The 24,679-nt window shown below is 46.9% G+C and overlaps 1 protein-coding gene across 1 annotated transcript; it reads right to left on the bottom strand.

The window, feature by feature from the left end:
- On the bottom strand, window positions 1-24,679 carry LOC147662840 (uncharacterized). The gene is made up of 2 exons (XM_086950871.1): window positions 24,536-24,679; window positions 1-3,114 (listed from the first exon to the last, which is right to left on the bottom strand). The coding sequence occupies exon 2, from the start codon at window positions 2,410-2,412 to the stop codon at window positions 1,252-1,254; it is 1,161 nt and encodes a 386-aa protein (XP_086806997.1). The 5' UTR covers window positions 2,413-3,114; window positions 24,536-24,679; the 3' UTR covers window positions 1-1,251.

The raw sequence follows: 24,679 nt of genomic DNA on the forward strand, positions 1-24,679 counted from the left end.
TTTACTGCTAAAGGCTCAATCTTTACCTAATCTTCAAGCTTTCAGAAACCTATTAAGAACTACACTTTTCAACTGCTTTCTCTCTGATCAATAATGTTGCCATCATGCACGGATTTTGTCCTTTCACCAGTTAGGAGTTGGTTGGTTAATTCTCTGTAAATAAGAAAGGTCTCAAATATATTCATATACAATTAATCTGGCCGTGAATTATTTACAGTCAGTGGTGAGCCAGCAAATTTCCCAAGGCTCCAGCTTGATGTTGGACACCTCTGGAGAAGAGCCACTATGGTGGGTGCAATTAACAGATGCATGTGATGACTGAAATGAGCATCATTTGCCCCGCGTCAGGGCTTCGGATCTAAATGTTGTGCACTGTAAGCATGATCTCACAGTTACAGGTCACAATTTCCTACTTTTACTTTTTCTGCCTTTGAACGTTGTTCTCTAGCAGCTGTCATTGAACCGGTTGTTGCACAAAAGGACCAAACACCAAAATCAGCTAGAAATATTCTCCAGTCTGTGCTTTTTAAACTTATTCAAGTGTGTTGTGTTTATGGGTTTTATCACTAATCCCTGTAGTTTGCCAAAAATCCTTCCCACAACTACTTCAAAATACACTGCAATGGTATGGTTTCTCCCCAGCATGTGTTTGCTGATGTCTTCGTAGAATTGATAATCGACTAAAGCTCTTCGCGCATTCAGTGCACTTGAATGGCGTTTCCCCTAAGTGTGTTCACTGATGATTTCTTAATGTTGAAGGGTCACCAAAACTACTTTCACATCGTAAATTGTAAATTGATACTTGTATAGCGCACTACTCACCCGCAAGGGTCTCAAGGCGCTTGTACGAATACCGCTGTGGAACCCATCCTGGCTTTCCCTGTGAGGCGTCCACTCCTGGGCACCCCCAAGGTGGAGGCAAGGCATCCTTAGCATTGTGGGGGCCGTTGTGGAGATTAAGCAAGCTATTGCCCAGAGTTGCAGAGTGGGACTCCATGATTGGAATAGGCACAGAGGCGAGAATGATCAGGTCAGTGGAATTTTGAGCCCAAGACCCGCCGAGGCGGGGAATTGAACCCTGGTCCCGGGTTAGACCTCTGCATCAGGGTCAGCCGCTCTAACCATTGAGCCACACTTCTCCAGTGCATTCAATGCAATTATATGTGTTTTCCCAATATGTGTTTGCTGATGTCTTTGTAGATTTTCTAATCAACTAAATCTCTTCACACTTTCACTGCACTTAAATGGCTTTTAAACTGTGTGTGTTCGCTGATGACATTGTAGCTGTGATAACCAATTAAAGCACTTTGCACATTCACTGCACTTGAATGGCTTTTCCCCAGTGTGTGTTCGCTGATGTGTTTGGAGTTGTGATAACTGACTGAAGCTCTTCACACATTCACTGCACTGGAATGGTTTTTCCCCTGTGTGTCTTCGCTGATGATTCCTGAGAGTTGAGGAATCACTAAAACTACTTCCACATTCACTGCACTTGTATGGTTTTTCCCCTGTGTGTGTTCGCTGGTGGCTCCGGAGGGTTGATATCTGACTGAATTTCTTCACACATTCACTGCACTTGTATGGTTTTTCCCCAGTGTGTGTTCGATTATGTTTTTGTAGGTCTAATAACCATCTGAAGCTCTTCACACATTCACTGCACTGGAATGGTTTTTCCCCAGTATGTGTTAGCTGATGTGATTGGAGATGTGATAACCTGCTGAAGCTCTTCACACATTCACTGCACTGGAATGGCTTTTCCCCTGTGTGTGTTCGCTGATGAATCCTGAGATTTGAGGAATCACTAAAACTACTTCCACATTCATTGCAATGGTATGCTTTTTCCCTAGTGTGTGCTCGCTGATGTCTTTGGAATTGTGATAACCGACTGAAGCTCTTCACACATTCAGAGCAATGGTATGGTTTTTCCCCAGTATGTATTCGCTGATGTGTTTGGAGATGTGATAACCGACTGAAGCTCTTCACACATTCACTGCACTGGAATGGCTTTTCCCCTGTGTGTGTTCGCTGATGAATCCTGAGATTTGAGGAATCACTAAAACTACTTCCACATTCATTGCAGTGGTACGGTTTTTCCCCTGTGTGTGTTCGCTGATGTCTTTGGAGTTGTGATAACTGACTGAAGCTCTTCACACATTCAGTGCAATGGTGAGATTTTTCTCCCGTGTGTGTTCGCTTATGTCTTGGGAGTTGTGATAACTGACTAAAGTTCTTCACACATTCATTGCAATTGCACGTTGCTTCTCCTGTGTGTGTTTGCTGATGGTTCTTTAGTAGCGATGACAAACTAAAGCTCTTGCTGCTTGTGTATGATTCTTCTTTCTTGGTTCGTTTCTCTGGGTCGGGTTTACATTTGTCTGCATCCCATGACTGCGTTTCCTGAGGAGCTAACATGGTTGATAAAGCACGTGTTATTCTCACATTTCCTGTATGCGTGTGGTACTTTGGATGCTTGATTTCAGATTTCACAATGAAATACAAAACTCGCCAACTACATATATTATAATGTGGCAAGTAAAGCTTCTTTGTAGGTGGTTATGTTTTTAGATTGCGGAATGGTTTTGCATGTTTACAAGTTAAGATTAGTCTTCCTTCAGGTCGATGCAATTGGAACAGTCTGTTGTAGATCAGAGACTCTCTCTTTCCTTTACCCTTCAGTTGTCTGGCTCCACTCCATTGTGCTTTTCTCTTGTTCCTGTGGTTTGGCCTGAAAGAGTTTACAATACACTTAGCGCACTGAATGGTGGTCTGCCATCATTACAGGAAGCAGAGCAATACTGTATTCCCCTCATACCGAACACATGATCAAAGCTGGTGGTGGAGGCCTGTTTACTCAGGAGGTAGTTTGTAGTGTTGTTGCATTCATTTTCTAGAGGTCATTTCTTAGTCCTGTTGCATAGAGGTGCACAGCTCAGACTCTTAGATCCACTGAATTGCTCTGTACTGCTTCTTCCAGGATCTATCAGTTTATGTTCAGGTTCCTCAGTCTCTGACTGTGAAGATCTTTTCCCGAATATTGGAGCTCATTTTTTCTAACCGCTTTTTTTTAGATTACTGTCGTTATTCACGATCATTTGTGCATTCAAAGCTGGTTTCCTATGGGATGTAAAGAGATTTAAAATCACTAAATGGAAATGTAAGAGACTGAGAACACACAATATTTAACAAGTTGTAAAAGACATCTATTCTTTACCATTTTTAAAAGTTACCAAGGGCTTATTCACCATACACAGATATTTACCTAAATCTTCCATTGAACATGTCACTCTTACCTAATTCAGAAAAGTAGGTGATTTTCCGGTGTTCACAGGGTAACTTAGTACAGAAAGAGCACTCACTGAGCGCCCTCATGCTAGAGGTACAGCTTTAGGAAGAAGCACATGGCTAAGATTTCATTTAAACAAGAAGGGATTGTGGAAAAAGCGATGGATCAGGATGTGCTTCTGTCACTTCAGTTTCAAGAAGTGTAGAACAACAGTAACCCTTTCAAAAACTAAATGACAAAGAAAACCCTTCATGAAGTATATAATAAAGGCAACGCTTCAGGAAGTATATAATAAAGGTAACTGTTGCGGGGGTGAAGGGGGTGAAGGAAGGGCACGGAGACCAGACCTTGGTAAGTAGGGTTTTATTTTTATGAAAGTTTTCTTTTTTCGTTGCGAGAGTCTTTCTCTGGCCAATATCGTTGGGTTGACTCCTCCTGCACTCGTTTGGGGTCTTCTATTTTCGTTCTTTGGGTCCTCTGCTATCCACTCCTCCTCGGTTGCACCACCGTAGGACATGCGTGGGGAAGAAATGAGGACCAGTTAGGTATTGTCCTTCTTATGCTGTTCCCATGGGTAAACCAGGTGTTTTGGGGCATCGTGAACTGTGTATGTTACAAGTATTTACACGGGGTGAGGGTACTGTGAGGAGAGGATGTGTAAGGATTCAGGGATAGAAAAGGGAGGGGAGCACACAGAGTATTTACAATGCCTGAAGTACAGGCAGTACTCTGCAACGCGCTCTTTTTACTACTGAAGGGCGCCTCCCCTCCTCCCCAGCCAGCCCGATACGCTCTGCCATTCCTGGTTAAGCCACACTCCGCTGTGAGTGTGGCTGGGCGAATCACAGTGACGGTGGCCTCCTGGCTCTGGAACCTCCTCTTGTGGACCCTCGTCTCGTCCTTCTCCCGTCTCCTTTTCCCGATATGATTCTTCTCCCGACTCTCCTGGAACTCGACTCCAGTCCAAATGCGCTCTCCCGGTGTCATCACACGCCGGTCTTCTTGCTTCCTCCATTTTGACCAATCCCGCGGAGTAAACGTCATTCTGGGGCGTGACTTCATCCTCGACATACGCCCAAATAAAGGAACCCTCCTGTTCTTCGTCGATGTTTTCTTTCCATAGGGACTGGGAGTCCGAACTCCAATCATTCTGATGTGAATGAAAAGAGGGAGGGGCAGTCATGTCAGTGACCCACCAGTCCACATTTGGGGCCACCCCTTCTGTCTGCATGTTCTCCCCGCTACATTAACACTCTAGGAAGTATATAATAATGGTAACGCTTCAGGAAGTATATAACAAATGTAGCTCCATTCACACTCTTCTTGACAGTACTTTCCAGTTCAAACTGGAGCAGCTGAAGTTCCAACTCCTATCTTTACTTTTCTGTTTGTTAAGTTATCTTTGCCACATTCCTAGGGATTGTTCAAGCATATGTTGGACGATTGCAGCATTTATTATAGAGATTCCATCACAGGCAGCAATATACCTGCGATATCTCTGCTGCCAATACGTGTCTGCTTTTTGTCTTTTTCTACCTTACCATGGTTTCTGACAATGTTTTGCGTTTGGTGCCAGCATGCTTCTCTGTCGGTGGATGGAGCATTGGCAGAGTGGGACAAGATATCCGTTGCTTGAGGGTGAGTGCAGCATTTACACAGCTCCACATTTCTTACAATCAGCTTTACCTTATCCCTGATCATTATCTTCCATACTCCCTTATGTCTGTGTACTCGCTCAACAGGGTTCATTGACAGCTAAAGCAGGGGAATGACTCGATGCACACAGCAGACATCAGGTAATGATCTGATAGTCAAATGCCATGGTTGGCAGTACAAGGATCACAAGCGCAATTAGAGCAGCTCGCCCGGGGCATACAAACGGAGGAAGTGCACAGGTAGACACTTATGTGGAACAAACAGAGGACGCAAACATGCGGGTACACGCTCCTTTATTTGAGTCTGTTTCAGACCTTTACTGGGCTGGGTATCGGTGTGCACTGTCTCTTATTTCAGGCCTCACGATTAAGGCCAGTAAGTGCCAAATCGGGAAAGGGTCAGTGGTGTACTTGGGACACCAGGTAGGGAGCGCCAGGTGGCACCCCTACAGACCAAGATCAACACCATTCTGGCTTGGGAGCCCCCCAAGACCCAGACCGAGGTGAGGGCCTTCTTAGTACTCACCGGATACAACCGGAGTATTGTTAAGGGATATGGTATAGGGATATAACTGAGCTGACTTCCATGAAGCAGCCGAAAAAGGTGATCTGGACCGAGTCCTGCCAGAAAGCATTTGATACCCTGAAGGCCGCCATGTGCACGGCCCCCATGCTCAAGGCCCCCGACTTCTCCAAAGAAATTGTTGTGCAGACCGACACATCAGAGCATGGAGTGGGAGCAGTGCTCTCACAACTGAACGAAGAGGGCCTAAACCAGCCAGAAGTCTTCCGTAAAAGAAGACTACTCCCAAGGGAGCAAAGGTGCAGTGCCATAGAAAGGGATGCTTTCACAGTGGTCTCGGCACTGAAGAAGCTGAGGCCCTACCTGTTTGGTACTCACTTCTAAGTTCAGCCCGACCACAGCCTCTCAGATGATCAATGCAGATGAGGGGGGAGAATCCAAAACTGCTGAGGGGGTCCATCTCCCTACAGGGAATGAACTTCACGGTGGAACACCGTCGTGGGACAGAACACGCCAACGCAGATGGCCTGTCCCGATTCTTCCGCCTTAGTGAGGAAAACTCCCAGGAGTGTGGGTAGTTCCCCCTACATTCAGCTGGAGGGGATGTGTGTTAGACTTGGCATCTTTTGGCGTGTTCCCCCGAGGTTTTGCTTTCTGCCCTCCCAGTTTTGACTCCGTTTTTGGTGGTATAACATTTCTGCACGCTTTTCGCACTGCTGATCAGTGGGAAAATGCTGGAGCTCCTGTGGTAAATTGTGTTATGATTGAATGTGTGACTTGCTTGTCAGTCCCCAGTAACGAGCACTGCGTGTACCGGGGCTTGTGAGTCCACCGATACTCGTGGGCCTGCAGCTCGGATTGTGTCACCCACGTACGTAGCGCGAGAAAGGTATAGGTGAAGGAAGTTTGGTAGGCCTGGACTCAGCGTCTAAAGATGCAGCCTTTAGCGAGGGTGCCCGTTTCATTCTGAGTTCATCAAGGCCACTTTTAGAAAGTGGGTATTATTTTACTCGGTCATCTGGCTTGCCTCTGCTGGAATGTGGATTGCCTGCCTGGTTTTTGGACGACAGATGGCTAGGGAGCAGGGTGGCTCCTGATAGTCTTGCACCTCAAAGGGCCTGGTCTGCCTCTGACAAAGCCGTCTCCATCTCCTGCCAGGAATTCACGCCAGAGAAGGCCCAACTGGTTCTGGCCGGACACAAACACCCTCTGCCTGGAAGATCAAAAGATTTTTGAGTACAAATGCTGGGTTTAGAACTCAACAAGATCAAGAAGACTGCACAGAAGGAGAGCCAGAGAAACTGCTGAAAGGACCGATCGCTTTGCTGCGGGCTTTGCTGGGGTGACCTGAAGTGGCTGCTTCTGTTTTGGGCAGTGAAAGGCCTGGACTGGACTTTCTGCAACCAAATTGGTGAGACTCTCCAAGGGCTTGAGGTAGAGCCTGTAGGAGAGTAGGGTCTGCAATCCCATGATGACCCCAGATGTTTGCTTTTTGCTTCACTGGTTTACGACTTCCCTGGCTGTGGGCCTGCTAATCAGACCCACAGCCTAGCTGTTCTCTAACTAAATTGACACGTGTACCTTAGGTGCATTTACCAATTGGTACTGGGCCACCTTATCAGACCCTGTAACTCAGGGCATAGGTGTACCCAGGGCCTACCAGGGGCTGCAGCATGTATTATGCCACCCCTGGCTTGCCATCTAAATCTGACACAACTGGCTGCACGACAGCTGGGGCAAGGTGGTGTAATCACCCTTTGCTTTAGATATAGTATGCCTATATCTAACCCTAAAATGGACTCAGAGACTCCTATCAGTCACTCCTATGGCAGGCCTTGACAATCCTGAAGGCAGAGGGCTTGGAATCATGTGAGATGGTGCTCTGGCATGAGCTGAGCCCGTTTGCAGCTTGCGGAACCAAGTCCTAATAGCTGTTCCATGATAACGCATACCATATACTCTTAAGTGCATTATAATCCTCGCGGTTATATGCCAACTCTGGTATCGCTTTATCAAAACATGTGGAGTAAGGTGTCATACGAATTGGAATACTAACCCCTCGCCAATTCTGGCGACGGGGTTAGCATTCCACCCTTCTAGAGGGACACGACATGTATGTAACTGTGAACCCCGGTTAAAGTTAACTCGAGCCTCAGGATCACAAAATGGATGCTGCCACCACAGACACAAGTCTGACCTCCTGCTGCTGGGAGTCCTTCCAGCGAGGAGAGCTTGGACAAAGGGTTTCCTGTCAGGGGCGGTGCTAGCACCATCCCAAACAGGGTTTTGTGTATCCTGGGTAGGCAGGGCTGAATAGGAAGGTGACTGCAAGTGGCACCCCGGTGCTCACTATGCATAGGCCGGCTAGAACCAGTTCCAGGGGCACACCAGCCCCTGAGCTGGGGAAAGTCCGGCATGGGAGAGGGGTGTAACCACCCCCCTTCCTGGTCCCACCCATGGGCAGGACCTAGTCCCGTACCAGCCCCTTTCTTTAGTATAAAGGTGGGAGCGGGGACCCTTCCAAATTAGATCATCTTTGAATCCTGAAACTACTTTCTACGAAAGGAACTCAAGACTTCTTCCTAAGATTTCTCCCTTGTGACTAAGGAGTAGTCACCCTGCATCTGCGGGCACCAACTAAGTAACCTGCGGTTTGCTGCACGTCCTTCCTCCGGAATCAGACCGACCAGCACGACGAGACCCGGCTTCCCTGGTACCTCTGGCCTCTACCTGCATCATCAGCCCAGCTGAGATTCGTGGGTGTGACGAGACCTCGAGGGACCGGCCATCTTCACTGCACTATGCTTATCCAGCACGACCGCCGAGGGATCCTCGAGTGAGTGCTTTGGGGTTTGAGAAGCCCTAACCCTGAGCAGCTCCAGCACCGAAGTCCAGCCCCCCAGCATTCACGAGATCTGCGTGGGGCCCTTCTGCTCTTTTCTGCTCACCGCGTTGTCCGGCCACTTGCCTGCTGGCTTGTAGCCCTCTTGACGACGAACGACGACATCTCCATCGCTGGTCTGGTTGCTCAGGCTGGCCCTTGCTTCCCTCCAACAGAGGAGCCCCCCGGACCCTCCTGGTCCACTCCAGATGCCATTTTGAGTCCACCGCGTGGGCTTGCATTTGCCAAGAGTTGTTGCCCCAATCCTGGGTCCAGCATCGCCGACAGCAGATACCTTCGTGGGACAGCTCGCACCTCCATCCTGGTCGCCGACAACGCCTCCTGGTCGAGAGACTGCAGAGCCCAGCGTCGCCCACTCACCTGGTCGAGGTGACTCCATCCGGTGCCATCCTGGTGCCCATCTAATCACTGGCTAGTGATTCAGAACTTGGTCCCCTCTGCTTACAGGTACTCTCTTCAGCTGATCCAGTCCTTGGATCGGCCCGGAACATCTTCACTGGTCGCCTGCCAGCAACTTCCACTTCAGGCTCCTGGTTCGTCAACGAGGATTCCCGACGACACTTGAACCCTATGCAGCCGCAGCCCCTGGGCTAGGTAAACCGAGTACCACGGTGCTCCAGCGTAGTCCAACTCTCTAAGTGTCTAGATCCACTTTCGTTTTTGACCTACCTAGTCGGGTTCGCCCGAGAACACTAACTTTGTAATTTCTAGCAACCATAGACTTTGTCCCGCATTACGCGTGAGAGTTTCCTCTCTACACACGACGTCCCTAGGCCGCCTGCTTCTAATCTAAGGGTTCAGCATTGTAGGTCCAGCGTTTCTAAAGTCTATGAGAGTAGTACTTACATGCTAGTAATTTCGCATTCCACTTGTAGAGTATATGGTTTTTCGTGCCCCTCGGGCATTGGTGTAAATTGTGCAACTTTCAGTATTTCTTTAAGAGCTTTGTATTGTGCTTAGCACCCTGTCCTCATAAAGAGTCCAGGGCTGTTGTGTTGTAATAAACATCCTTTTATTTTCATAACAACTTGTGTGGTGTCCTTTCACTTGGTGTTCAAGGGGTATATGTGATGGTATAACAGCTGGCTTAACACGCCCTCTAGAGTTTAGCCTAGAGACTGCTCTTGTCCATGCTACTAGGATAGCTGGTCTATAAGGTTGACTTACAACCAATCATCAATAAGGGTTGCTGGACTGATACATAGTGTTCACTAGAATAGTGAGCACTGCATATCAGGCCAACTTCTCACATTGGTGAGCAGCGGTTGGGATGGCGCCAGCGCTCCGGATCCCATCAGAAAGGTGTTCGACCTGCAACACGAGTGACTTCAAGGCCCCCATCACCTTGCATCTCCGAAAGGTACTGTTTGCGGGTCTTACCGGCCCCGTAGTTGGCCTGCGACCTCGCTGTCAGCCAGAACTGTTTTTGGATTTATTGTTCACAACATCGTGATAGCCCCGGATGGACTTTTTTAAGGCAGATTTGGATAAGTGTCAATTTTGAAGTATAGTATTGTGGATTTTTATCGTATTTGGTCTAGTCTTAAGTATATAAAAATTTGATATTTTTCTAAACTGGTCTGGTGTCCTTCTGTAGTGGGTACACTGTTTTACTGTTGGTTATATGCAAAAGCTTTACACACTGCCTCTAAGATAAGCATCCCTGCTTGTGCCAAGCTACCAAGGAGGTGAGCAGGGGTTATTTTACAAGTGTAACTCCTTTATCCTGACTAGAGTGGTGGTTTCTGCCTCGCTTTGGAGCAAGTCTGGGATAGCCAGAAATCCCATTTCTAACACAAAGTTTTTTGATTTGGCACCAAAGCGTGTCGACTGCTGATAGGGAAATAATTAGCTGAGCATACAACACTAGTGAGATATTCCAAAAGATTTCACTACCTCCGCTAGAGGTCTGACGGAAATATTAAAAAGGGCAGGACTGAGCTCCGAACCCAGAGGGATGCCAGGAGCCCGTCCTCTTTGGGATGAGGCAAAGGGAGGGGTGTGGGGCATAAATTGAAAGGACCACTCCTTTAAAAAGGAGGTAAACCAGGCCAGACCTTTGCCCTGTACCCCAGGTCAGTGAGAGAAGTTAATATTATTACATGTGAGACAGTGTCGAAGGTCGCACCTAAATCCAGGAGGTACAGAGCCTGGGATTTACCAGCATCTGCCGTACTGCAAAGGGATTGAATAACTGGTAAAAGAGCAATTTTGGAGCTGTGTGATCTAAATCCATTTTGCGAACAATTTTGGTTAAAAGATTGTTTACATGTTTCTCCACAACCTTGGACAGAAACAACAGAACAAAAATGGGTCTATAGTTTTCTGGCTGAGTGGCATCTAGCGAAGACTTTTTTAGAAAAGCGATAACCTTGGCATGTTTCCATGATATTGTTACTTATTCAGTGCTCAACAAGAGTTTGGCTAATTCTAGAAATATGGGTGTGACGCTCGACTGAAATTAAAAAATATTATCCGGTTTAAATGGGTCATCCGGAGATCCAGATTTCACTTCACGCATTAGGGTGGAAATAGAATCTGCGTCAAGTAGAGCCAATTGGTCCAAGGTAGCCAATTGGGAGTAGTAGGTCTCTGTCTCAAGAGAGACAGGTTTGACTGTTTTCTCACTCCTGTTAAAGTAAAGATAAAGATCATTGACCAAGCTTGTTGCAGTGGCTGTTAGAAGCTTCCGCTAATCCAGGACTGGAGGTGGGTTTAATCAGGTTGTTCACAAGATTTCCTTAGAAGGCTTACAGCTGTTTTTGATTTGTCTGCAAATAATTCGACATGGGCTCTTTCAATCAGTTTCTTGTAGCATTTAATAGCTCTCATGTATTGCATTCACGCTGCAGCATCATAGGATTTATGCCAAGGGCGCTCTCGTACTTTGAATCCTAAGGGCGTAGCCACAACAGATCCAAGGTTCATTTGTTATCAGTCCACTCTCTCAAACTCAGATTCCCTTTCCAGTGCCTCTGGGACTACAGCTGCTTCTAGGCCCCCATCCTGTAATGCTGGTTGTTAGATTTGGGGGTCTCTAGTTGGCGCAGGTAGGTACCTTTGATCAAATAGGGACCCTTGCGTCTAGACACTCCCAAAATAACCCCTGCTCACCTCCTTGGTAGTTTGGCACGAGCAGGCAGGCTTATCTCAGAGGTAGTGTGTAAAGCATTTGTGAACACATACAGTAGTACAATGACAACGCTACAGATGGACACCACACAGGATGTATATCAAAAATAAGTATATTTATATAGACTTAACACAAGACCAAAAATGACAAAAATCCACAATACCGTATTTTAGAATGGTAGAAATAGCTTAGTTCTCTTTAGATGGTAAATGCAACACTTTACGTTATGTTCAATGTACCTTTGGATGCGTAATGCTATACACAAAAGAGTGGCAGGGAAGGTGATGCGTTGGTTTCCTTACACACAAGAACAGTGATGCGTCGGTTCCCTACTGTTGCGTAGGGGACGGTGATGCGTTGGTTCTTATCTGCGTGGGGAGGTGATGCGTCGGATTCTCACTGAGCTTTTGTGGCGATGCGACCCGCAATGCCATGAGCCATGATGCGATGAGGATCCGATGCAATGAAACAAAATGCGTCTTCTTCTTGATGCAACAACAGTGAGGCGATGTGTGCATGCCCGACAGCCGTGCGGCAACTCAGTGAATCGTCTGAGCTGCGACAGGCCCTGCGACACGCTTCTCTGGTGATGAGACGGAGTCTGTTGCAACGGCGACACTCTTCTCCGTTGATGCGAGGCACTTCGGTGATGCAATAAGGCAATGGCAGACGCGGCACCCTTCTTCAGGGATGTGACGACAGCGGCGGCGACACGCTTCTCCTGTGATGCGAGGCGCTTCGGTGATGTGATGCGACAGCAGCGGCACCCTGCTTCAGTGATGCGAAGACAGCGTCTGTGGCGGCATCACGCTTCTTTTCCACAAGTTGCGCTTCCAGCTCCCTGCAACACGCAGTCTCTCAGAAGGCCCAGCACAACAGCAGGCACTTCAAATTCCCAACAAGGGAACTCAGGGGAGCTGGATGGTGAAGTCTGTTATCCCAGAGACTTTAGCAGGAGGCAAGTTCAATTTCCAAGCCCTTGGAGATCCTTTACAAGTTGAAGAAAGTAGCACAAAGTTCCTTTCTACTTTATTTGGCAGTCAGGCAACCACTGCATACCAATCCCCCAAACAGCACTCAGCGTAGGGATAGTCTTCTACTTCAGTTTCTCTCTGGTTCCTCTCCTCAGCAAAGGTTCTTCTTGTTTCCCAAAAGTGATCTACATTTCTGTACTCTGAGACCCCTCTTTTATACACCTATTCTCTTTGTTCTCTGAAGGCAGAGAGTGTCTGTACCTAGTCCAAACCAGTTCTGGTCAGTCCTGAAGCACTTTGTTGACAAGACTTCTTTCCTTTGACATTGTGGGCCACGGACATCAGACGCACCACAGGAGGTGGAGCCAGCATTGTGGAAGACAGGCACAGCCCTATTCAGGCCCCAGGTTCTCCCTTCCCTCACTCTACATGCAGATGGGTCTATTCAGCCCTGTGCTGACTCACCCTGTCTCCTGGAATCCTCCAGCCCCTGTCACTCAAGCTCCAGACAAGGAATACACAACCTAGCAGAGGCAGGCTTGGATAGTTAGGCAAGAAAATACCTACTTTCTAAAAGAGGTATTTTCAAATACAGAATGTTAAAACCAACTTCACTAAAAGGTGTATTTTATCATTCTGAGTTCAGGCATACTAAACTCGAATTCTACCTAGTTCCCTGAGTCAGTTAGGATTACAAAATGTTATAATCAAACTGCCCATTCTGGCCTATGGGGAACAGGTAGCCTCGCAATAGTGAAAAACGAAAACGGCTGTAATTCACTATTAGGACATGCCACACATATCAGGGCATGTCCTACCTTTTACCTACAATCCACCCTGGCTTAAGACCTACCATAAGGGTGACTAATATGCAGAAAAGAGAAGGTGTAAGGGCTGGCAAGTGGGTGCACTTGCCAGTCAACATGGCAGTTCCAGACTGCACACAGGTTCTGCAATGGCAGGCCCAAGACACACTTAACAGGCTGCTTCTGTGGGTGGCACAACCAGTGCTGCAAGCCCACCAGCAGCAATTGACTTACAAGCCTGGGCCCACGCAGTGCACTGTACCAGGGTCTGACAAGTAAACCAAGTAAGCCAATCATGGAGTAACTAATCCATACATCAATTTATAATAGGGAGAGCATATGCGTTTTAGCACTGATCAGCAGTGGTAAAGTGCCCAGAGTCATAAAACCAACAAAAACAGGTCAGACAAAATACAGGAGGAAGGCAAAAAGTTCAGGTATGACCCTGCAAAAAGGACCAAGTCCAACACTGGTTCTCTCTGCTACAACATTGGTTGCAGACTTGAAGATTGATTTGGATTTTAGCAGACTGGTTATTGTATCACAAATGTGACAGATATCCCAGTCCATCTTACTACAATTGTCACTGGATTAAATGCACTACTAATGTGGCGGGCGGGACACTCGTCATGCTTGTGATGGAGTAACCTGTCCACCAAAATCTAAATGAGACCCTTGGTGTACATCATGTCCAGTGTCATTTAAGTGTCAGGCCAAGCAGAGACCACCATCTAACCGCCCCCCTTTCAGCTAGTCACTGGTAGATCAATTCTGAAGCCAATACCTTAGAGCAGAGCCAAACTAAGCGCAGAGTCCAGCTCCCAGGCCTTAGGTAATTAAATGTATCTTTATTTGATATTTTGATATTTATTAAAATTTGTATAGCGCGACTATCGCTCCGGAAGGAGCATCTTGGCGCTGAGCACACAGAGAACCAGCAATGGAGAGCGAGGATCAGATAGCTGCGAGGACCGATGAGTCAGACTGAGAGAAAATCCAGGTCTTCAGAAGTTTCCTAAAAAGGCTTTCTGAAGGGGCATGCCTAAGGTTGGGGGGGAGACAATTCCATGCCTTGGAAGCCAGAAATGAAAAGGTCCTTCCACCTTTAGTTTTTAGTTTTATTCGGGGTACAGTAACTAAATTAGCTCCTGACGACCTCAGGCAACGAGTTGGAATGTAACGCGAAAAGCGCTTAGTCAGGTAAGATGGGCCAGTATTCCTGGTGGCTTTGAAGACCGTGACAAGAAGCATAAATAGAATTCTCTTATGGAGGGGCAGCCAATGGAGAGTGTTAAGGGCTGCAGAGGCCGAGGACCTGCGGGGGAGTTTCAAAACAAGCCTGGCTGCTGCGTGTTGAACACTTTGCAATTTCTTAAGGGAAGATCTCTTTATGCCTGCTAGGAGGCCATTCCAATAATCCAGCCGGGAGAGAATAAGAGCCACCGCGACTGATTTCCTGGCTGAGATGGGCAGAAAGTCAAAAAATTTCTTTAGCTGCCTGATCAGGCTAAAACAGCACCCCGCAGTAATGCGCACATGCTCGTCAAAGCTGAGGGACGAGTCAAATTGGACTCCAAGATTGCAGGCTGAGGAGACCGCGCTCGGGGGTGCTTCGGAGTTATGAGGCCACCAGTCTTTAGGGGAAAAGAGGATGCCTTTGCCTAGGGGTATTATTTCGGTTTTGGCACGGTTACATTTAAGATGATTCAGGTTAAGCCAGGAAAAAACTTGGGAAAGGCAGTTTTGAAATCTAAGGGCAGCGTCAGGGTGTCTTTTGTCAATGGTGACGACAAGCTGGGTGTCGTCAGCATAAGAAGTCACGAGGATCCCGTGGGATTCAATCAACGTGAGAAGGGGAGCCATATATATATTAAAAAAGAGAGGGCTCAGTATGGATCCCTGGGGCACACCTGAGATGGTGGGTCTTTCGCCAGAAAGAAAGGGGCCTAAGGAGACAGTTTGCGATCGATTGGATAGGAATGATGTTATCCAGGCCAGGGCGGAACCCGCGACACCAATCTCACGCATTCTGTTGATGAGAATGGCATGTGAGATGGTGTCGAAGGCCGCGGTTAAGTCGAGCAGGATGAGAACAGCCTGTCTGCCCTCATCCTGCAAGAACTTAATGGTGTCCCATAATTCGATCAGTGCAGTTTCTGTGGAGTAGCCCGGGCGAAAGCCGGATTGCTGTGGGTGCAAGATGCGTTTATTTTCCACGAAGATTTTTAGTTCCTCGTGAACTAACTGCTCGGTGATTTTGCCTAATGCTGGGAGAAGGGAGATTGGGCGCATGTTGGATAAATCAGTTGGGGATTTATTTTGTTTCTTCATGAGGGGCTTAACTATGGCCTTCTCCCATTCAGTGGGGACAATGCCGGAGTTAAGGGATTCATTAACAATGGCATTGATTTACGGGTTGACGACCTCGATAAGATGGTGTAGAATAATCGGGGGACAGGAATCCGTAGGGGCTCCTGATCTACAGGTCAAAATGGCCTTTTGTGTTTGTGCCAGGGAGACTGCTGTAAAGTTATTCAAAGAGGGGATAGTTGTGTGGGTATCTTGTGTGAGAGTTGGTGGCGGGGGGAAATCCTTATGAATGTTATTGATTTTTTCAATGAAGAAGTCTGCTATTTGGTCGCAGAGGGTTTGTGATGGGGGGATTTCGAGTGCCAGTGCCTTTGGGTGGGTAAAGGACTTTACTATATTAAAGATAGTTTGCTGTTTCTGTTTGGCTGCGTCTATAGCTGAAGTGAAGAATACCTTTTTTGCTTTTTTTATGTTAGAGAGGTATTGTTTCCTCTGAAGGATGTATATGGATCTGGATGTGGGATCGTAAGTTTTCCTCCACTCTCTTTCCAGAACCCTACACTTTAGGTGACAATCGGTGAGGGCCTGAGTATACCAGGGAGCATTGGGCTTCCTTTTGCCTTGACCTGATTTTTGGTTGGTGGGGTTGGGGTTGGAGTTGGCGGAGACCACTCCGTCAATCCACAAATGAAAGTTTATGGAGTCTTGTGATGCCTCTCCCACGATAGGAGGGGGGGGGGGGACAGAGAGCTGGGGGTTCAGCTTGATGCGCTCGGCTACTTTCTTCCAATTGATGGGAAAGGGGGTGGGAGGGTATTTGATGTGCGGTAACAAAGGGGGTTTAGTCTTAATGGAGAAGGGAATAAAACAGTGGTCTGTCCATATTTGCGGTAATGGGGGAGAGACATCTAAGGAAGCCAGGTTTGTGCAAATGCCGTCCAGTGTGTGCCCGGCCCGGTGGGTGGGATGGGAGACCGATTGGGAAAGGCCAAAGATCTCAAGTGAGTGTAGGAAGTTGAAGGTGTAGGGGTCTGTGCAGGATTCCAGATGAAGATTGAAATCCCAGAGAAGGGTGAAAGTGGGATAGTGGGTCATGAGTGATCCCAAAGTCTCGTCGAGGGAGTCCAAGAATGGTGTGGCGTTCCCAGGGGGACGGTAGACGAGTCCTCCTGATAGGGAGGAGGAGGGGTTAATGTGGATCACAAAGCCAATGCTCTCACAGTCCTTGAGAGAGGCCAAATCGAATGTGTGGCACCTGAAGAGTTTCTTAACGATGATAGGCAAACCGCCACCCCGACCGCTGGGCCTATCCCGCCTGAGGATGGTAAAATCAGGAGGGAGGGCGGTTGCCAGGTCGGGGTTAGAAGCATCGTGTAGCCAGGATTCAGTAATGAATAAGGCGTCAAGATCGTGTGACAGAATTAGGTCATGGATGTCTTGTCCGTGACAAGCTAGAGATCTGGCATTAATGAGACCGCAGTTAAAGGAGACCAACTTATGAAGGGGAGGGGGAGGAATGGGAGGAGTAGGGCTGGCCGGTCTCAAGGATGACCATCCGCATGAGCGGCAGGAAAAAGGGCCCCAGAGGCGGTCTGTGGGGGGGTGAGCATTACAATTGAGGCTAGCTATTGTTGGGCGCATAGAAAGCAGCGCGTTGGAGTCATACCTGAGAACTGGGAGGTTTAGGGCAGCATGGCCCGCGCCCGGCGCGATCCTGGCGCGGACGGGCGCAGACGGGCTTGGCTTAGGCGCGGCTTCGGCGCGCAACCGGCGCGTCCGCTGCGCCAGCCCGCTGCGCCAGCCCGCTGCGCCAGCCCGCTGCGCCGTCTGGGTGGATGACACATTATATAGGAAGGAGGGAGGGTGGGAGGACGGCGCGACTAGAGCGCTGACCTCACCTTCCTCACTCAAGATGGCGCCCACCGCCGAGTGATGTTGCTTAAAAGCGGCTGGGCTGAAAGAAGAGGAAGAGAAGGTGTAAGGAGTGTCAGAGTGCCTGTATTCTCAATTCCCCTTACTCTAACAGCCCCCAAAGTTAAAATACGGCGGTTTTAAAATAGGTATAAAAACGCTCCAAATGTCATACAGGAAAGGCTAAAATCAATGCGCCTCAGATCGTTTATCTCTCCGAACCGACCAAAACTTGCAGACTCCTCTCTAAACAGGTTACCCAAAGGAAGGCGGTGCGCACCTCCATGGGCCTACTCTACACCATACCGCAGTCCGGGGACCGAGTCCTGATCCACAACTTTCATCACCAGTGGAAAGAAAGCATGTTTGAACGGCCGTAAAAAGTAGTCTTTTCAACTCCCAAAGCTGTCAAGGTCGAAGGGAAAGAGTCCAGGTACCACTTGTCAGATATTCGCTTGGACTCATCTTTACTTCAACCATCAAAGGAGTCACTATCACAAACTTTTTCTAATATGAACTATTTACACTTTGGGGACAGAAGGCCCTGTAGGGATTCCTCCGGACTTTGCGAATACTTTGCCTCTAGGAGCGCCCCAAGGGCTACCCCCAGACATTACATCGACTCTTTCATATCCTGACTAAAATATTCACTGTAGGAGAGCAGAATCTGCTTACTATGGTTACCCCCACTTTTAGCTGGAGTTTCACTGTTTCTCGACTTTAGTCTGGCTGGGGCCATGCTATTCAGGACCCCAGCCTAGATGCTTCCTCTCTAAAATGATTGCATGTACTTTAGGTACACCCCAGATTGGTTACTGGGTTACCCTTGTGAGTCCCTAGTAAATGGTACCTTAGGTACCAAGGGCATAGGTACCCCAGAGGCCTACCAGGGGCTGAAGCATGTATTATGCCACCCTGGGAAGCCTTCCAAAATGGCACCACAGGTCTGCTACTGCAGCCTGGGTAAGGTGCTGCATGCACCCCTTACTAAGATATAGGCTACCGATATGTACCTTAAATCACTGACACATATAAACCTATCAGTCACTGATATGGCAGGCCTTATCAATCCTGCAGGCAGAGTGCTTGGTTGTGTGCGAGAGGGTGCCAATGCATGAGCTTGACCCCTCTGCAGCTTTCAGAGCCTATTCTCCGAGGCTGTTCTGTGATGCAGCCAGACCATATACTCTTAAGTGCATTATAACGTCACAGTAAATGCTAACTTTGGAATGGCTGCCTGGAAACATGTCGTGTTTGGTGTCAAACACTTTGGAATCCTACCCCCCCCACCCCCGGCCCCCTGCCAGTCCTGGCAGCGGGGGTACAATCCCACCCTTCTAGAGGGAGAGACATGTACACACTGCCCTAATCGGTAATAGTTTAAAAGAAGCCCAGCATCACAAAATGGATGCTGCAGCCACAGACACAGGTCTGACCTCCTGCGGCTGGCCGAAAATTCGGCAGGGGAGGCCTTGACAATATGTTTTCTATGACAGGGAGGTGTAACCACTTCCCAGACAGGGTTAAGTGTATTGAGGCAGGGTTGGTGCATTCAGAAAATGCTTTTCAGACAGTGCTGGGGGCACACTTGGTGTCCATGTGCATACCCCAGTTCAAACCGGTTGCAGGGGCACTCAGCCCCAGCTCTGGTGCGAAACTGAACAAAGGGAAAGGGGTGTAATTACCCCTCTTCCCAGACCCTCCCATAGGTGGGTCCCCAGAGTATGTCCAACCCCTATCTTTAGTATAAGTAAGGGACCCCTGGCAACAGGACTTTAAATTACACATGGATGAAACTCTGATACATATATCCTGGAATTTCGACATTCTACACGACTAGAAGACGGAAGAATCTCCCTTGGGATCAAGGAGTGACTCCCTTGTTCAAACAGGCACCAAGGAAGCATCTTGCCGGTCTGGTATTGCAGTTACATCGCAACTTTTACAACGGACTTCCATTACAACGCAACTTTTACAACGCTGGATCCATTACATCGCATGCCTTTACAACGCATGACATTACATATCAGATGATATTACAACGCATGCCATTACAACATAAGTATAGGTAAGTATATAATTTTTTTAAAATTTTATTTAATATTATTTAATTAATTTAATTAATATTAATTATAGATAAATATATTTATTTATGTTTTTTTATATTATAAATTAAATATATTAATTTAAGTAATTTTAAAAATAAGTATGAGTATAGGAGTATATGTTTTGGGGTACTGAGGTATATGTTTGGGGGTGTTTGGGTATTTTTAGGTTTCAGGGCTGGGTTTGGGTTTTGGGGTACAGGGGTATTTTTAGGTTTCAGGGCTGGGTTTGGGTTTTGGGGTACAGGGGTATTTTTAGGTTTCAGGGTTGGGTTTGGGTTTTGGGGTACAGGGGTATTTTTAGGTTTCAGGGCTGGGTTTGGGTTTTTGGGGTACAGGGGTATTTTTAGGTTTCAGGGTTGGGTTTGGGTTTTGGGGTACAGGGGTATTTTTAGGTTTCAGGGCTGGGTTTGGGTTTTGGGGTACAGGGGTATTTTTAGGTTTTAGGGCTGGGTTTGGGTTTTGGGGTACAGGGGTATTTTTAGGGTTCAGGTTTTTTTAAAAACGACTTTAATTGAATTAAATTAATTAAATTAATTAAATTAAATTAATTAAATTATATTATTTTCGATTTATAAATTAGTTAAATTAAATTAATTACAATTGTAAAATTAATTAAATTAAATTATTTAAATTAAATTAAATTATATTAATTAAAATGTTTACTTTGTTTAAATTAAATTAATTAAATTAAATGTATTAAGATAAATTAATTTCAATTTTAAAATTAATTAAATTAAATTAATTAAATTATATTAATTAAATTAAATTAATTACAATTTTAAAATTAATTAAATTACATTAATAGAATTACATTTATTAAATTAAATTTATTACAATTTTAAAATTAAGTAAATTAAATTAATTAAATTAAATTAATTATTTTAACTTAATTACATTTTTTTAAAAAAGATATACTTACCTATACTTACGTTGTAATGGCATGCGTTGTAATAGCATCTGCTATGTAATGACATGCGTTGTAAAGGCATGCATTGTAATGGATCCTGCGTTGTAAAAATTGCGATGTAACGGTCTGCGTTGTAAAATAATGCGTTGTAACGTCATACATCCATCTTGCCGGTCTGCATTTCCGAAGCTCCTGCCGGACTCCGAAGTATTTGCGACTCAGGACATAGACTTCCAGACTTCTCGGAGGCCGACACGAGATCCTAGTAAAGCTGAGAACAGCAGCCCTCACGAGTGACGTGAGACTGGAACTCCTGGACACCGTGGACATTTGCTAGTGCATCGACTTCCCGAGCTTTCCCGAAGTTTGCATTGGGCTACCTGTAGTCCTAGCCCAGAGTCCCATCTGCATCGAAGATTGTGGGCCTACACTCCACAAGTGTTCCGTGAGCACGCTTCTAGCATCTCTGCTCGAGGCCGATTTGCGATCCCTGGTCCGTTGACTGGTGGGTCCCCATGATGGTAACTCTACTTACCTTTGGGCTTCCCAGGTTGCTCCAGACATACCCTGACTCCCCACCGAGTGGTGACTCCCTCACACCTTGCTTGTCTGCACCAAAGCCGAACTCTGTTATTTGCGTGGGTGGCTGTTGCCAAGGCTTGTTGGGTCCAATCCGGAAACCGACACCGCAGCACTCGACATCCTTCATGGGACAGCTCGAATCCAGTACCTTGTTGTTGTTGATGCCTCCTGGTCCTCGTGGCTGAAGATGCAAGCTTCACCTTCTTCACCTCCAAGTACCCGAAATCGGTCGGCGTACGCTCATCGACTTTCTGGTCACTGGCAAGTGACCCAGACTCTGTCCCCTATGCTTTCAAGTTCTTCACATCTCCGATCCAGCCTTAGATCCACCCGGACACTTTCCACTTGGATGCCAGCAGCACTTTGCAGCAGATCGCCATTGAAATTGATGACGAAACCCAACACGAAAAGACACCCAAGCACCCGGCTTCCCTGGGTGAGGTAACTCGAGTACTCCGGTGCTCCTGTGAAGTTGACTCTAGAACCTACTAGTTCTAAAGGGGTTTGCTCCAAGTCCACTTCTAAGTGTCCATTATCGCTAAAATTCCAACTGCGACTTTCCCCATAGAAGTTAATGGTGATTCGCTGCTGTGTTCATACACTGCACACGTCCGCCGTGGGTCCCCTGTGTCACTACCTTTGGTGGTTCCTGGTTTCCCCAGGAGTTCTACAGGCTCTACGCCTGGTCTCCATGGCAGTCGTGGTTCTTATACCACTTTCTTAATATATGGTTTGGTACGCCCCAGGGCTCAAATTATATTGTGCCAATTTACTGTGTGCTACTTAAGTTTACTGAATGTACTTTTGCCTCTAGCTTCATAAAGAGACTAGAGGGATGTGTTTAGAATAAATACATATATTTTAAATATATATACATGGTGTGGTTCTCCTTTCATTTGGTCATTCACAAGATTATAGACTGGTAAAACAAGCTGCTTTACATTCCTTCAAGACTTAGCCCGAAGGCTGCTCTCCACAGCTACCACTAGGATAGCTTTCTATAAAGGTTGATTTAAACCTACCATCAATAAGGGTCCTTTGAACTGGTGCAAGGTGCCCACTCGAATAGTGGACAGCATATGCGAGGCCAAATTCTCACATTCACTTGGGTATTGTTTTTTGACCTATGTGCTTTTATGTTTCTTCAGCTATGAGTCACAGTACAGGAACAGGACAAGTGTCAGCAAAGGAAACCAGGTAAAGTGGTCCAGCTTGTGCCCCAGGATCTAAACCCCTTAATATAGAACTTCACCACATACAACGATTACATAGCGCACTACTACAACACACCTGGTATCAACACATAATCTCAGTGGGGAGCAAAGCATCTCCCCAACTCCTGCTATGTTTGCTCATTCACACCCCATGAGTGGGTTCAGACTATACCTGTCCCAGGAGGTACCGCCCAACACAGCCTCATGCTGAATAAAAGCCAAACTCCAGCCCAACACTATAGCACCACAGGAAGTCACAGTGAACCTAACCAAGTACGATATCATACCTGAACTCCTTTACACCATGACACAGCAGGATGAGATCCAATCCAATGCAAGAGTATAACCGATAATAATGACATGCAGTGGGGCACCTCCCCCTTGATGGACTACTAATGGTAATGCAGCGACCACGCCTACACCCAGCTGAGCCCAGACTGGAGAGGGGTCTGCTCACTGGTCACCCTCTACATGCCAGCATTGGTCATACCTGCAGAAGATCTTTCTGAGCTGCATCCCCACCGCATCAGCAAAGGCACCACGCTTCTACACCAAGTCTGCAAACAAAGGTCAGCAGAATACTTTGGATTAAGATTAAATCCTAGATCCAAAGCTGTAAAGTTGGTTCAAGTATTGGTACCACTAAACAGCACATTACACCTATAACACTTGAAGACTTACATTCACGTCAAACTTAAATCAAATTTATAGCTCCTAAAATATAATTCAACTGTTGGCAATCTACAAATAATGGTCATTACATGTCTTTTCCGGGCCAACTTTTAGAAATCTCATTCCCTCCCATACAATTTTCTTTCTTTCATATTTTGTCCGATATCTATTAATTACTTTTCTCCACCCTTAGTGTATTTTCTCTCTGTATCCCTCTTATTTCTCTTCTCTGGCCTCTTCTTGCTTTTTCTGCTCGCTCATCTTGTTCTCCCCTTCCTGCTGAAGTGACAACTAGAGTAGAATGACTTCAAGAGTCTCTTGGACTCCTTCATGTAGGCTTCACATCATAGCACAATCGTCATCAACACACCGTTGATGAGAGAGCGCAGCAACCCCTTGTGGCATTGTCAAACAAGCAGCCCTAGGTTCTTGGGTCACTCACATATTTGGAAGTCGTGCTGAAGTCTCACTCAAAGCTGCCTAATTCTTCCAAACTATGGGGAAGAACTAGAACTTCACACGTGACTTTGCTCAGACATCTGCTGTGTGCCGAGTAGCACCTGACTATTCTGCACAGAGCAGACCCTCTTACAGCCAGTGATCCTAAAGATTCCTGTACAGAGAGGAGAGGCCAAGAAGAGTGACTGACAGTCGCCAACATCTGCTAAGACAGACGCCCTTTAAAAAGACACACTGTAGACATGTCTCAAACACACACACAGCTTGCAAAGACAACTCTACCCTGTTCAAATGCACACACATCCAACCTGCAGATGTACATCAAAAACACAGACATGTATGTTCCACTGCTTGAAAGGACTCCTACCTGGCAGACCCAAGGTTAGTGCACACACACACAATCACTGCAGCATTATCCTTTGCAGCAGATAATGCTATAAGCCAAACTATGCCGCTGGAATCTATTGCAATGACTGAGGTTTTACCTAGAATTATATAAAAACAGGGGCAAAGGGGCATGGGGCAGCACAGAAGCCTTAACGTTCAGTTGCCTGGGGGACAAGCTTCTGACACAGGGGTACAGTTGGGCAAGTCAACAAATTGACAGCGAGAGCCGAGGAGAGAGTGTGGACAGATTTCTCATAGAGAGCTAAGATGCAGTGCAATGTGAACAGATTTTTCACTGTGCAGTAAGATGCAGTGCAGTGGCACAAATTCCTCATAGTGCATTAAAGTGCAGTGTGCACAGATCTGTCACGGTGCATTAGGATGCAGTGCAGCGTGCACAGATTCCTCTTAGTGCAGCAACTTGCAGTGCACAGATTCCTCACAGTGCATTAAGATGCAGTGCAGCATGCACGGATTTCTCATAGTGCAGTGAAATGCAGTGCAGTGTGCACATATTTCTCACAGTGCATTAAGATGCAGTGCACAGATCCTCTCTTTAAAACAAATGAAGACAACAAACACCCCCACGGCTGGACGGAAGACCCCCAGAGGTCCCTGGATAGAAGAGCCCGGCTCCCAGCAGAGAGTTCTTTCAGGATCATTCAGTCCATTTCTCCAAACACAGCACAAGGTGCTGACATTCTCCTACCTGAGCAGAAACCTGTGCAGACATTTCCTGGCTCTCTCCTCCTCCTATGGCTGGGGTGGGGCAGGTGCAGACTTGGTGTCTGGGACAGGTGGTGGGGGGGTCTACGAGGGTCTGAAGATGAAGATAACTGCACAGACAGACAGG

Source organism: Lissotriton vulgaris, unplaced genomic scaffold (assembly GCF_964263255.1).
Source record: "Lissotriton vulgaris unplaced genomic scaffold, aLisVul1.2 SCAFFOLD_1795, whole genome shotgun sequence".
NCBI classification, from domain to species: domain Eukaryota; kingdom Metazoa; phylum Chordata; class Amphibia; order Caudata; family Salamandridae; genus Lissotriton; species Lissotriton vulgaris.